This window comes from Protopterus annectens, chromosome 10.part0, assembly GCF_019279795.1.
Source record: "Protopterus annectens isolate FY-2018-M chromosome 10.part0, PAN1.0, whole genome shotgun sequence".
Classification (NCBI taxonomy): Eukaryota; Metazoa; Chordata; order Ceratodontiformes; family Protopteridae; genus Protopterus; species Protopterus annectens.
In genome coordinates, this window is record NC_056744.1 from 1,276,253,678 (window position 1) to 1,276,269,009 (window position 15,332).

The window sequence follows — 15,332 nt, forward strand, 5'->3', positions numbered from 1 at the left end:
TTTTTGCTGTTGAGGCCTTAACTCCCTTTGTCCCTGTGAAATAGTTTCAGGATCAGCAGCAGGGTTTCTAAATAAAAATGTATGTGAGTCAGAGAGCCTGTAATATGTCAGGCTTACTGGGAGCTGGAGGTAAGGAGTCAGGGGACAAGCTTGACTCCAAAAACACATCATCCACAATGTCTAAAACAGGGGGAATGGCTAAAGGCCTGTGCTGAGGGAGAAGAAGGAAATCCCTGAGCCTCTTCTTTGATTCTGAGAAGTCTTGACTCTCCCAGTGAAAATGCTCCCTCAAAGTATGCAAGGTTCCTCCAAATGAATAATCTTCAGGAGGAGATGCAGATGGAATGGACTCCTCAGCATCAGAATCCTCATAGGGAGGCATAGATAATTCCTGATCAAAAGAGGAATCAGTAGAAATAGAAAACTGATCTGAAGATTCATAATCAGTGTCTTGCCTAGGCCTCTTATCAGGAGGGTTATGGGTACCCCTGATCAAGGTAATAAGGTCATCTGTTTTTTAGGCATAGAGGCCTGTGTACATGGCTCAAGTGTCGTTTTTTTAGTTTTTGAAGTTGCTGTAGTCTTTGGTTTTGCAGCTTTTGTCGGTTTGATATACAAATGTTGATGTCTGAATACACCCTCAGAAGCCGGTGCCTGCTCAGCGGCTCCGGACCCATCTGAGGGAGATACATCCATCAGTCCAATACTTTGAGTATCTTGCGGCATGCCGGACTCCACATGGGTGTCGGTAGGGGCCTGCGACTCGAAAGTAGTGGGTATCAGGGGCTGCGAAAGTGCATCACTGAGTACCGGTGAACTGGCGACTGGCTTAGGAGAAGCTTCGTCGTCGGTTTTGGATCTCAACTGCCTTTCTCTGTCCTTTTCTTTACATTTTTTATGTACTCCGGTAGTCGGATTACTATCAGACGACATTTCTGGGTAGTTAAATCTGGATCCAAAATACTTTGATGTAAAAATATACAGACGCTTAATAGTGCGTTGGTTAAATCTAGCACAAAACCGACAGCCAGGCACGTTGTGATCAGGGCCTAGGCAAGGAATACAGTATAAATGGAAATCCTTATGAGGTATTTGCTTCCCACAAGTAATACAATTATTAACTTTTTCTGAAATCGGTAAAAAGCAAGAAAAAAGTTTCCCCAATGGGGTACTTAGCTTTAGTGAAGACTTCGGTTCTGAAACTCAAACTCGAATATTTCAGTAGTCGGCCGACCGGCACTTGCGAAATGCTTCTGCTTTGGGCAGCATGTGGCAAGAAAGACTAAAGAAAATGGCGTCGGCTGCATGTTTTATACCTCTGACGACCTGATGTGATGGAAGAGGAAACACCAGCCAACACAGGACCCAAGACTTTGGAATTCAGGCCGACTGAGGGCAACCTGCCAGCAGATTACCCACATGTAATGACTGCAACAGTGAAACACAAAGAACATCAGCAATTGTTCATTTACAGTGAAGGTATGAAGGGACAACCTTTGTGAAAACAGACTATTTCCAAATGGTTGTCCAAGGCTATTACTTTTATTATACTCACCATAACAAAACTATTCCAGGCAGTGTCAAGGCCTACTCTACCAGAGCCTTGGCTTCACCTGTGGCTTTTTGGAAAGGGTTGGATTCTGACAGTGAATGGATAGATTATAAGTGATGTATAATGTTTGCAACTAAAATTATGTCAATATGGTTTGTTTTCATTTAAATAAATGTATGACTGCCTATGTCATAAGTGATAATTTAATAAAAATGTTTCTTGTTTAATAAAAAAAGCACTACAAGTGTGATTCCTTCTGTAGGTCTAGATCAAGCTTTGTTACAACCATTCTCCAGAGGTTCCTGGACTCTTCTCCTTTCATCTCCCAAATATAGTTAGCTAAATATCTACCCATATAGCTAAAGCTACTGCAGCAGTGATCAATATGATGAACATAGTACAGTTATGTAAGTAAAACTTAAAAGTAGATGTTTCAATGATCACTGCTGCAGTAGCCATTCCCTTCCTCCTTCCAACCCCCTTGTTTTTTGGAGTGTTATTTACACCAGAGTGTGGACATTTATTATTTGTTGTTCCTAGTACTGTTCTTTCAGGGCTCAGACTCACTCACTCACTCTCTCTCTCCACTGGCAGTAAAACTCTGAGGGGCTCCGTGCCCAAACTCGTCTTTTAGTCAGATCACCTTGAGCTGCCTGACAGTTTGTTTATGTGTTACATGCCCTGAAGCTTTAAAAGCTGGCAAGCTGTTATATACTTGGCAGGGTACAACCCATATAGCTAAGGCTACTGCAGCAGTGGCCATTCAAGCATCTACTATTATTAAGTTATACGCTCACAATTACACATTTTCCCCATATTTATCAAAAGCTTACCCCTCTTTCTCAGGAGAGAGATTAATATTAACCATGTTTATCAGCAGCTTGGCTCACTAAAACAATAGCTGCTAGGTCAGCTCTGGAATGAGTACACATAAACATTTAAAAGACAAGTAGAAGTTATAAGTTATATGTTTAAGTCTAGCTGCTTTCCTGGGGGCAGCAGGCTGCCTGTTAGGGAAGTTAGAGGCTGTGACAGAAACATCCTCCAATGGAGTAAGAACAGTAGGACAAGGAGTAGGTTCTGGGAATTCCAATTATAACAAATTATACTACTTCCTGAGAGACTGAAAAGCATCATTGTTTTCACCTGAAACAACTGACTGAGAAAAGAGTCCTTCAAGATTGCTGGTTAACGTCACACTATCTTCAGAGGCTGAATAAAGGTTCTGTGGAGATAACACATACGTCTATGCTTTCAGAATTATTTTGAGAATCACACTCTAGAAGAATCTCTTCAGTAAATAAAGAATGTTATACAGACATACAGGAAGGGTCAACAGCCTGCATGAAATCCTGAGCCAAGTCAAATAAATCACTCTTGTCCAGGGAGAAGATATGTTTCTTTTTGACAGGAAAATCTGAACAAATAGACCCAATTTTACTAGCAAAATCTTCCGGGTAATCAGAGTGGCATTTCCTGCCCCTTCTCCCTGAACAGACGGAGAAGACGAACTTTTAGTCCATGGTGGCTGTAGGGACTATACCAGTGGGACCCAAGGTAAAAGATGAATGGTCCAAAGAACCAGCTTGTAGGAGACTGAATATAAGGACAAAGCTTTTAGGCTGTCTGCATAGGATTTGTTGTCCACACTTTGTATTCTTTTTGCAAGGAATCTCTTCGGACACTCCAGTTGTTGTATATGTCTGATCAGGTACATACCGAAAGAGGCACTGTAATCAATCGCTGGACTTATGAGAGCAGAATACAGCAGAACAATGACATGCTTGGAACTAGATGCCATACCCCTGCTTATAAGTTGTGCAACACAGAATGGTTTACTCACTTCAGTAAACACATGATGGCCAAATGCCAAATCGCTGACGACATGCATTTCTAAATCCCTGATTATAGAGTCTACTCTTAGGGATATATTGCCAATTAAGTAATTTTCTGGCATGGCCATCTTTCAGAAAGATACTTTGATTCACTTTTTGCATTTTTAGACCATGACTCTGGCACCAGTTATTAGTCTGTGCAGGCCTCCTAAGAGGATATTTGTGTTTCTTTTTTCGGGGGGGGGGGGGGGTTAATGTCTGTACCTAATATGCAATAATCTGCAAACTTGGTCAGAGAAAAGCACTTGATATTAGCCTTGACCTCAGAGACATAGATGACAAAGGTGAGCTACCCCAACACTGAGCCCTGAGGCACCCCCACTACTAACTGTCCTTTTTTGTGTGAGTTCTGTCTGATAGCCAGCTGGTGATACAGGGGTTTATATCTGGTTTAGTGTGCCCAAGTGCAGTACTGTCTCAAATGCCTTTGCTAGGTCAAGAGAGGCAGTATATACCATTTTGCCCTCATCTACTGCTTTGGTGACCTTCTCGAAGAAGTCTGCCAGGTTAAGCAGGCAAGACCTGCACTTGACAAACCCAAAGTATCTCATAATTTATGAGATCCATGATTATTCTTCTCCATAACTTTGCATATCAGGCTAGTCAGGCTTATGGGTCAATAATTCCCCTGGTCAGTGGGCCTGCTCTTGTGCAACAAGATAACCACTGTAGTCCTTCATTCAATTGGCACAAAGCATATTTGGAAGCTATGGTTAAATAGTGTTTCTAGTGGTTCTGATAGTTCATGTTTCATGCTATTATGAAGGCATTCTGGGATATTATCAGGACATATTGATGCAGTATTTTTGGCCTTGAAGAGCACCTTGAGTACCTCTCTAGTGATAGTTGGGGGAATTATGGATGTGGCTATTTCCTGAGGGGCATCTAGTAGGGAGCGGGAGGGATAAAATTTGAGCTAAATTCATTGGCCAGGAAGTTTACTATATCTTCCAACTCCATATGGTTGACGCCACTTAGAGTTAATTTGGTACATTACTGTGCACTGCATTTGAGGCTATGGACATAGCTGAGAAAGCTTTGTGATTGGCCTAGGCCTGGGAGGCTAAATTTCCGTCAAATTTGGCTTTGGGGGACTTTAGTATTCCACAGAGTTGCTGGTTTAGGTTGATAAGGGAATTTTTACCTTGCTGAGCATTGCACCTCCTAATTTTTGCCATAAATTTCTTCTTTTTGTAATACAAGCTATTTACGTTGGGAATCTACCAAGATGGCTTGTTTGATCAATTGATCCGGTGCTTAATCCAGTGCAGTTGTCTCTATGCAGCTGTTAATATGGTTACACAGGGTTTCTGTGAATGATTCCACATAGACAGTCAGGATCTCAGGGTTTGAAATTTTGCCAGGGTGTCAATTAATAGACAGCTTTATGGTCTGACCCAACCAGCAAGGACATTACGGTGCAATGTTCTGCCATGTTTGTAAAGACCAGAGCAAGTATGTTTTTGCCTCTAGTGGGCATACAGATTAATTGGCCCAAGGCGTTTGCATTTACAAAGTCCAGGAATCTTTGAATCTACATGTTAGGGGATGTGTACAATTCCCAGTTTATAAAGGGGTAGTTAAAGTTTCAGTGACATGAGTAAGGTGTCAGGCTGAATGGGAAGCGTCTCTACTACACTTAAATGTGTATTATGGTACTGGGGGACATATAACATGGAAGGGTTTGGCATGGGACTTTGACTAAGGAAATTTGGATGTTCAGAAACTCTACGTGTCATGCTGATGGATCAGTCTTAAGGTGTGTTTAATTTTATTGTAAATAGAGACACATCCATGTTTTGTCCCTTCCTGTGCAGTAGGTGGCTCAAATTTGTGGAAGGGATTGTAGCCCTGCACTGTCAGGCTGCTCTGTGCAGCTTTAAGTTATGTATCAGTAACTGCACAGGTATATCTGCATTCTCCAGGGTGAGGAGATCTTGCAAGGAATGGAGTTTCTTGTTTAGACTCCTGGCATTGAGCTGAAACACCTTCAAATTTCCTTGGGCTCATTTAGCTATGTCAGTAGGCTTATCAGGCTGGCAATGCCTAAAAAAGACAGTACAGTATGGAAAAGATTTTAGCCAGTATTTGAAATCCCACTGGGGACAGGTGTAGACCATCCCAGGTAAAGCATGTTCTCTTGACTGATAAATACTGTACCCCCTTTAAATGGTACCATATTCTAAGCCAGTTGTTAAAGTCAAAGAACAGCAAAGCACCAGTATGTCAGCCACAAGCCTCAAGACACATCGCAGGATGTGTTTAATGTCAAAACTAAAGTTAAAAACATCCACAATTTAGTGCTTTCATCTTTACTACAGAGACATCATCTGTGAATGCAACACACACACACAAAGCCATTTAAGAAAATGCAACAAGGTAAACACACCTCTTAGAATCAACCAACTTCTGCAGACATCAGTGCAAAGGAGAAAATCAAAATAAATGCCATAAAAGTCAAATAAATGCACGTTTTACACCTGAACCAACAAGTAAAACAGAATACAATAAAAAGTTAACCAAAGTACATCATAATCTACTAGCTCTCCTTTTTAATTCACTGCTAATAGAAATATTGCCATTCAAACTGGGAAAGGTGGTAGCATCCAGCTTTATAAACCAGAGCATTTCCCTGTGAAGCAGATTATTCTGCCAGTCACCTGCATATTGAATAATCTGATTTGTTGAAGAACCAAAAAGTTAAACTTAATAAAACAAGCAAACTCGATGGTATGTATGTTTATATATATATATATATATATATATATATATATATATATATATATATATATATATATATATATACACACACACACAAATACACATACTCAGCACATTGTAAAATAGTAGCTGAATGAAATGCAGTGAATGCAGTGAATGCTTTTGATGCAAACCATCAACTTGTACAGGACTAGCAGAAGTTGCCATCGGGTGGGTTGTTGAAGTAGGCTGCTCTAGCTCAAGTATTCATGTGGTGTTCATTCCAACAGAGAAAAGAATCCCTTCAACTTATGAAATAGCAGTTTGGGCAAAGACTGCTGCTGCACTGCTGCTAGTCCCATGTCACGAGTTTTATTTTAGACTTGATTTTCAGACCCTACTGTGCCGAACATGACCCTACTACACTGCCTCTTCTGATATGAAACTTGACTTTGCTGTCAGCGATGTTTCCTAGCAATTGATCAGAAGTACCTATGTAAGGGAAATTGTTCTTATTTTGGTAACGGATATTTTAATTTATAGACAAGCTCATTCATGTCTTGGATAAGACACAAATGATACAAAGTAATGAATTTTTAGAAGGAAGAAACATGTTTTTCTTGCTCTTACCTTATTCTAAAAGGTAAAGTTACCCATTTAAACTGAAATCAATTATAAATGTAATTAACATATGGACATGTTTACCTGTTTCATTACTGATGTAGATAGATATAATTATTTACATGCAACCCAGCTACTTGACGTCAGTGTTCTACTTTGGGAGGCTAACGTGAATTCATAAATGGTTATGTACTAGCATTATTTTTCTGTTTTGGTTGAGCATGGCATTTCTGTAGCTTTTGTCTGGTCTGCTGCTTCAGCACAAGACTCTTAGCAGTAAATTAATTCATTTATCATTATTTTCGTACTTTTCCTTTATTATTTGAATTCTTAACTCTCTGACACAAAGTAATGCAAATGTTTATCACCACAAAAAAGTGTTTAGCAAAAAGTAAATATAAATGGAATTTAAACGCAAGGCAGAAATTAGGCATTTTTCAGTAAGCATATATATTTTAGTGATAATCAGACTCAGAAAAAGGTTTTTACTATTAAACAATGGAAGCTTGGCTAAATTTCACATATACCTCCTTATTATGCAAAAACAAATGCTTTAAAACTAGGCAAATAAATTATAAAATACAAATGTTCTTTAAAACAAGCTTTTGCTATATAATACGTTTTGCCAAAACCATCTTATATGTACTAAGCGTGACACGTTTAAATAAAGCCTTCAATCCTGCTAAAACATAACCTTCTTTGGAAACTTAGCTAAACCTAGCCAGGAAGAAACTCCCTTTTAAAATTATCATTTCTTAAAAGAGTAAATCTTGTTTTAAAAAATGAAGCATTTTGTGCTCTTTTCAAACCTCTGTTCTGTCAGTTCCAATACTGATGTCAATTACCAAGAAGTTCAATTTATAGAGCTATTATGCTCTGCAGTAAGTCTGTAGAAAAGAAAGAAAGGAAGCACTCCAAGGGATAAGGCTCCCAGTTCATAAAGGAGCTGGCTCTTTATCAGTTTCAGAGGCTAACAAAGGAACTATTCTCTGCAGTGGTTAATGTTAAAGTTACACATCTCTCCCTCTCTCTCTTTCTCTGTATTACGATCAGCAGGGATGGGCTGGGACAGGAGATATGAATCATCTGCATGAATTACTTGGTAAAATGAACTTTGAAATGACTTAACAGTGAATAAGCAAGATACATATCTACAGAAGATTCATTTAAGAGTACATACGTGTCTGACTACAAATGGAGGCTTGTTATTGCTTTCCTTCTTGAATTCAAATGGTCCAAGATTTAAATGGGCCAGACGCTGTCTAGCATCTTCAGAGAGTTCACACATCCGTCTCTTTGTGTAGGGAGATGGTGACCTTGACTGAGATGCTATTGTGGGTTGTTCATATCCTTTTGCTGACTGGTAACATTTTGCTCTCTCGTGTGGGCTGCTTTCTTTTCTAGGAGATCTCACTGATAATTTTTGAAAAGGTGTGAATGATGCTAGATCCATATTAACCTGTACGGGGAAAAAAAAAACACCACATCAGTTGATTGCAAAAACACACATGTAAAATGGAAAACAGTGTAGGGTTGATACAGCATTGTGAATATCTTTGCTTGCCTACTAACACTGTTGTTGATTCTGACTTTAGTAGCTCATTTAAGTGGCTAATGTGGGAAAGACATGAGCATCTGATAGGGCTAAACTCCTATCTCCTGCAACAAAAATATATATTAGCCTAACTTTAAACTTCAACTTAGCAAAGGTGTATGGGAATTGTGGCAAAACTAGTGAAACCAGCACACTAAAGTACAGTTATCATTACAGACAGAAAAGCTGACTTCCTGGATCAGCTATGCAATCAAGGATCAGAGGTAAAGGAGATGATGGGAGAATTTATTTATAGGTATGACCCTGTATGTAAGTTAAAAATATCAACAATATTAAAACTATCAGACTAGAAGTTTACAATCTAGCAGCTCTGACAAGGCCAAGAGAAATACTGACACCCTCACAAGAACAAAAATTATAAAAAACTACCAAAGCTAACTACACCCTACTAAGCAATGGTATAAAGCTTCATACCACCCGCAATCACAGACATCAATGATCACTATGCAGAAGTGTACACAAATGCTCTGTACAAATAGTTAAGCGATTGCATAAACTCTGCTATACCTGACCGGATCAAAACCAGGTCTTCCTGTAAAAACAAGCCACCATGGTGGACTTCAAGTATAAACAGATTATATAACAAGAGGAAGAAAGTGTTCTCCAAAAGCAAGAGGGATATCATTCTGAACAGGAAGAGTTCCCTCCTAAACCTAAACAAGAAAATCAGAAATCTTGTAAGTCTTCTAAAAAAAATTACGAAACTAAAATCGTATCCCTAGCCAAGGATAATCATAAGCCATTCTTTAACAATGTCCGAAGTCTAAAAGGGAATGCCCAGCAATGTGCCAAACTAGTTGTAAATGGAATCACTCATACTACAACGGAAGATATCACCAACCTGCTACCTGACAGATTCAGTCCAAACTTCACACCCCCCCCATCCCCACCTACCATATCCCAAAGCATACTTGACACAGTCCTCTGCCTAGTATCTCTACAGAACAGGTCATCTCTGCACTCACCAAAGCCAAAAACACGGCCTCAACAGGACCAGATAATATACCAGGTTGTTTACTAAACAATCTAAAACAACACCTACCAGACCCACTTGGTGTTCTCTTTAATCATAGCTTGAGAACTGGCTATGTTCCTGCAAAATGGAGAACAGCAACAGTGATCACCCTGCACAAAGGTGGGCCATCAGATGATCCTGGGAACTACAGACTTATAAGTTTAACCAGCCTCATCTGCAAGGTCATGGAAAGAATTATAAAGGGCCTTGTCAACAAAGACATAAGCGACTGCCAAACACTGGACCCAACCCAGTTTGGCTTCGGTAAGGGTAGATCATGCTTATTAAACCTGGTAGACTTCTTTGAGAATGTCACCAAAGACAAAAGATGAATGTATGACAGTGCACACAACCTATCTCGACATTGCCAAGGCTTTTGAGTCAATCCCCCACTCTGCCATCATTGAGAAACTCTCCCAGCTGGGGATTAACCCTTACATTACTAGATGGGTAGCCAAGTGGCTCATTGACAGAACACACTCTGTCAAAAATGGTGACTCCACCCCAACCAGTAGACCCGTCACCAGTGGAGTACCACAGGGGTCTGTGCTGGGCCCCCTTACTGTTTGGCATCTTTTTCTCAGAAGTCCAGGCTAAAGTAGATGGCCTCTGGCTCACCAAGTTCGCTGATGACTGCAAACTGGGAGCAATCTTTGAGACCTCAAACAATGTCAACATAATACAAGAAGGCTAACACAAATGCATGATTGGTGCCAAAGCCATGGTCTAAAACAAAATGCAAAAAAAGACATTACTATTCCCTTTGGCAAAACAGAATTCCCTACAAATTACAATATTGACAGCAAGTGCAACCCCCCCAAAGTTCCAACCCAGTGTTTGTCAGACTTGGGAACACAGTTTGACAGAAATCTGAACTTTGACCACCTAGTTTCTACACTAGTAAGGAAAGCCTTCTACGTAGCACACCTCATAAGCAAAGGCATAGCATCCAGGTCATGGGATGCTATAACTCCACTGTACTCGACCCTCATCAGACCACTAATAAAATATAATGCACCCTTTTGCATGTACCTCACCAGGCACCTGCAGTAGCTGAAGAGACCTCAGAGGTTTCTCACTAAGAAAATATAGGGACTCCAAGCCAAGATCTACCTGGACAGGCTGAAAGTCCTGTCACTGTACTCTGTATCTTATAGGCTGCTGAGAGGTGGCTTGTGCCTGGCCTATAGGGCAATCTCAGATCCTGCCCTAATGGAAATGTTGCAAATCTGCAAGTTAAATGGGGCAAGAGTCACTCGCTGTAGGGATCTTAACCTAGCCTGTATCATTAACAGAACATGCTGGAGAGACAGATATGTCTCTCACAGACTGACGCTTTTCTGGAATAGACTTTCTATTCACGTAAAACAGAGCTTCTGACTGACCCTATATAACTGGATGGGAGACTGCAAATTCGCCCCTGGCACACATGTTCCTCATGGACAGGGGTAGCCAGTGCTGATCACAGATGCACTCTCTTCATAAGTTCATTCTGCAAACTACCCAAAAAGAACAACTGGGGATACTTGGGATTAACATGGCAGCTTATAAAGGCTCTAGGACTGCTAGCCTAGTAACTTCCTATGAACATCACCTCTGTACACAGAAAGTTAAAGCATCACTTATGAAAATAATATGAAATACAACAATTACATTACCAATAAAACAGTTGAACAAGATACCTGTTTCTAATTAACACAAATTTAGCTTATTTAAACTCACAGTATCTATGATAGCCAAACCAAGCTAAAACATATTTTCTAGACTAGACCCAAGGAAAACAGCATAACAGGAAAAAAGCATGTTAGTGTCACAGGGTAAGTGTATACACATAAAAAAATAAAACAGAGTTGTGCCCAAAAATAAAGTGTGTAAGGTACTCACTATAGCAGTAGACCTTTAAGAAGAGCTTACTCATCAATGAAACTATTTTTGTATGGACACTTTTTTCTGCAACTGTCCTCTTCCCTGTAAAGACTTGTTCTAATGTTGGTGCTAACATGCAGTGGTATAAGGATCACACACACACACACACACACACACACACACACACACACACACACACACACACACACACACACACACATGTCCACACAAATATTACCACAGGGAGATAACATTCACTGAATGGTGTAACTTCTTGTTACCATCTCTCCAAAATCACAAATCCTGGAACTAGAACTGACTTGTGCAAGCCACACTGAATCAGCACATACAAGCAAGGAGAGATGATGAGATGCAGAGGGACCTGCCTCCTGCAAAAAATGCTTTAGTATAGATATCATTCTCAGTTTAGGCAAGCATATACTTCAACAAGTTTGATTCATCTGTTTTTGATTCATCTGTTTTACTATCAGATGGTTGTGCTTAGAGTTCTCACAGAAAATATGCAGAATGTACATCAATTCATCAGGCAACAAAAAATTCCATCAAAACTTGCTCCCATCAACACTGAGAATGAGAACTAACACGGGGGGTGTGTGTATGTGTGTGTGTGTGTGTGTGTGTGTGTGTGTGTGTGTGTGTGTGTGTGTGTGTGTGTAAGTCTATTATCCATCCTCACATAGGTGCGCATATCTAGAAAAGAACACCTAACATTGGTTCTGCAGGGTAAGCATGTCCATTAGCACCTCCTTACCTAAATTCAGAGAAGAGAATTACAACAGACTGTCTGGGCTGAGTTATACAAACCAGGATCTCAACCAAATGCACAGAAAAGAGAAGTTACGTACTCACCATAACGTTCCATCTGAGTAGTTGTACTTCATTTGTCTTCAACCTGTGGGTTAAGGATCCGTATCGGACCCGAGCCAGCAACTTTACTAACATAATTTCCGAGCTCCAAACTCTTCCCCTTACCCATAATACACCACCACTGCTTTCCATCCCCAGATCGAGTTTGCTGAACCTTATACTGAGAACCCGACCTGAAAAAATTTACTTGTGACCTATACTGCAGCCCGTAGGCTGATCATATGCCAAGGTCCAGGGGAAGGAGGGAGGGACGGTTGAAGACAAATGAAATACAACTACTCAGAAGGAACATTATGGTGAGTACATAACTTCTTTACCAAGTAGTTTACTTCATTTGGTCTTCAACCTGTGGGACAGAATCCCCAGCTACTAAACTCCTGGGAGGCCCTCATGGAAGGATATTCCAGAGCACCGCTGCACCAAAGGATGCTCTCCTTCTGGAAGTCAAATCCAATTTGTAATGAGAAATAAACGTATGAGATGAGGACCAAGTAGCTGCAGAACAAATATCATACAAAGACACTCTAGACCAAAAGGTCGCAGATGTAGCCATGGATCTAGCGGAATGAGCTTTCACCTGACCTGGAGGAGACATGCCTCTGCCCTTATAGACCTGCAGGATGCATGAAGAAATCCATCTAGCTATAGTGACCTTGGAGATAGGTTTCCCCAAAAAGGATTTATAGGAGGATACAAACAATTGATCAGATTTATGGAAAGTTTTAGTCCTGTGTAAGTAGAAATGTAACTGTCTATGAACATCCAACATGTGGAGTTTGTATTCCATCTTGTTAGTAAAATTAGGAAAAAACACAGACAAATTGATGGTCTGATTGATATTGACTAGTGATGCCACCTTAGGAAGAAAGGATGGATTGGTTCGAAGGGGAAACCCTATCTTTGTGAAAAAACATGTAAGGAAATTTGATGGACAAAGCCTGTAATTCTGAAACCCATTTTGCAGAGGTAATAGCCACCAGAAAAGCTGTTTTCCAAGATAAAAATTTCAGATCTACAGTTGCGGCAGGCTCGAAAGGTGGGACGACCAAAGCTTGAAGAACCATAGTAAGGTCCCATGGGGGAACAGGATCTTTGACCGGGAGGCGTAACAAAAAGGTGCCATTGATAAAGGCTTTACACAGTCTGGAAGAGGCTGAAGAGGCAGAATACTCGCCCACATGAAAATGAGAGATGGCAGCTAAGTGAACTTTGACAATAGAAGAACTAGCTTCGTGTTGAAAAATATCAGCTAGAAAATCAAGAATGGTGGAAATAGGAGCCGTGAAAGGGTCTAAACTCCTTTGAGAGGCCCAAAGGGAAAAACGTTTCCACTTGCTGCGATAAACCTTCCTGGTCGAAGACTTATGAGCAGCCACCAAAACAGATATAACTGAGGAGGATAGTCCAGGAGTCCTAGCAATCACTGGAACTGGAGCAGCCAAGCTGTGAACTTCAGGCTGTCCAGATTCGGATAAGGCACCCCCGAAGAGTGTGAAATTAAATCCTGAATGGGATCTAGGATCCAAGGCAGAGCGAGAAGGTTTGACCAAAGGAAGGGAAACCATACTTGGCGAGGCCAGAACGGGGTAATGAGGATCACTTTTCTCCGCAGTCGACGAGCTTTCTGTAGAAACCTCGGAATGAGAGGTACTGGCAGGTAAGCATACAGAAGACCGGGAGGCCAAGCATGAACTAGAGCGTCTCTGGGGGATTCCCCCGGCAGGGGGTTCAGACCAAAAACGTGTTGCACTTCACGTTGGAAGGAGATGCAAAGAGATCGCAGCAAGGTTGACCCCACTCGCTGAAGATCTGTTCTGCTACTGACAGATTTAGAGACCACTCGTAAGGCATCACAATGGTCCAACTTAACCTGTCCACTAGGATGTTGGACCATCCTGGAATGCGCGTTGCGATGAGAAAGCGACTGGTGGAGATCGCCCATTCCCACACTCTCATGGCCTCGCTTCAAAGGGGGTAAGATCTGGTCCCTCCCTGTTTGTTGATATACCAGACTACCGACATGTTGTCTGACTGAACAGCAATCGTCCCCAGAGGAAGAAAGGCATGAAGAGCCTGCAACGCTAGAAGGACCGCCCTCATCTCTAGGACATTTATGTGCAAGCTGGTCTCTGGGGGACCACAGGCCTTGGACTGTCCTGCCTGAACAATACCCCCCCAACCCGAGTTGGGAGGGATCCGTGGTCATTGTGGCTTGGACTGGGGCTGGAAAAAAGGTTGTCCCTGCTATGGTGGATGTGTTCTCCGGACTGAGTTGAATTGGATATGTCAATAGCAGTTCCAATATTGTACAGCTAGAGTCCACTGTAGACGTCTCATGTGTAACCGAGCACACGGGAGAAGAGTTATGGTTGCCGCCATCTAGCCTAAGGCCCTCACCACCGATTCTGCCATTGGGAGATGAGAATGGTAGAGCAGGGAGACATGCATCCACAGGTTTTGAACTCTCTCCGAGGTCAGGAATATTTTGCACTGAAGAGTATCTATCCTGGCATCAATGTGGTCTATCACCTGTACAGGATCTAGGAGAGATTTGGATGCACTGATTGTGATCCTCAAACGCAGAGCAAGAGTCAAGAAATAATCTCTGGTTTGGGAGAGTAGATGCCTGATGGGAGCAGTGAGAAGCCAATCATCCAGGTACAGATAGACCTGAATCCCCTGAAGCCTCAGGTGAGACGCTACCACCGCCATCACTTTGGTAAACACCCTGGGGGCTGTGGTGAGACCAAAGGGTAGGGCTCGAAATTGGTAATGATTGACTCCTAGCCAGAAGCAGAGGAACCTCCTGGAGCTCCTGTGCATTTTTATGTGATAGTAAGCATCTTGGAGATCTAATGAGCACATCCAGTTGCTTTCTTGCAGGTACGGCATGATGGACTGTAATGTGACCATCCGGAACTTCTCTTTGGCAACTGACAGATTCAGGGTAGAGAGGTTCAGAATGGGCCTTAAGTCCCCCGTTTTCTTTGGCACCAAAAAGAACCTGGAATAGAAGCCCGATCTGGACTGATCTGGGGGGACGGTTTCAATGGCTTTTTTTCCCAGCAGCTTGGAAATTTCCTGTGCTGCTGCCTCCCTTTGTGTGGGTGGTACATCTGGGAGGTGTCTGGGAGATTTGGGGGAACCTATGAAGGGGATAGAGTAACCTCTGGATATGAT

At 41.6% G+C, this 15,332-nt stretch overlaps 1 protein-coding gene across 1 annotated transcript in view; it reads right to left on the minus strand.

The window, feature by feature from the left end:
- Positions 1-15,332, minus strand: part of SPATA6 (spermatogenesis associated 6) — a 1,891,174-nt gene that overhangs the window by 1,057,817 nt on the left and 818,025 nt on the right. Inside the window, exon 7 of the mRNA XM_044085978.1 lies at positions 7,949-8,227. Within this exon, the coding sequence (XP_043941913.1) occupies positions 7,949-8,227 (279 nt within the window). The remainder of the gene's footprint in view (positions 1-7,948; positions 8,228-15,332) is intronic.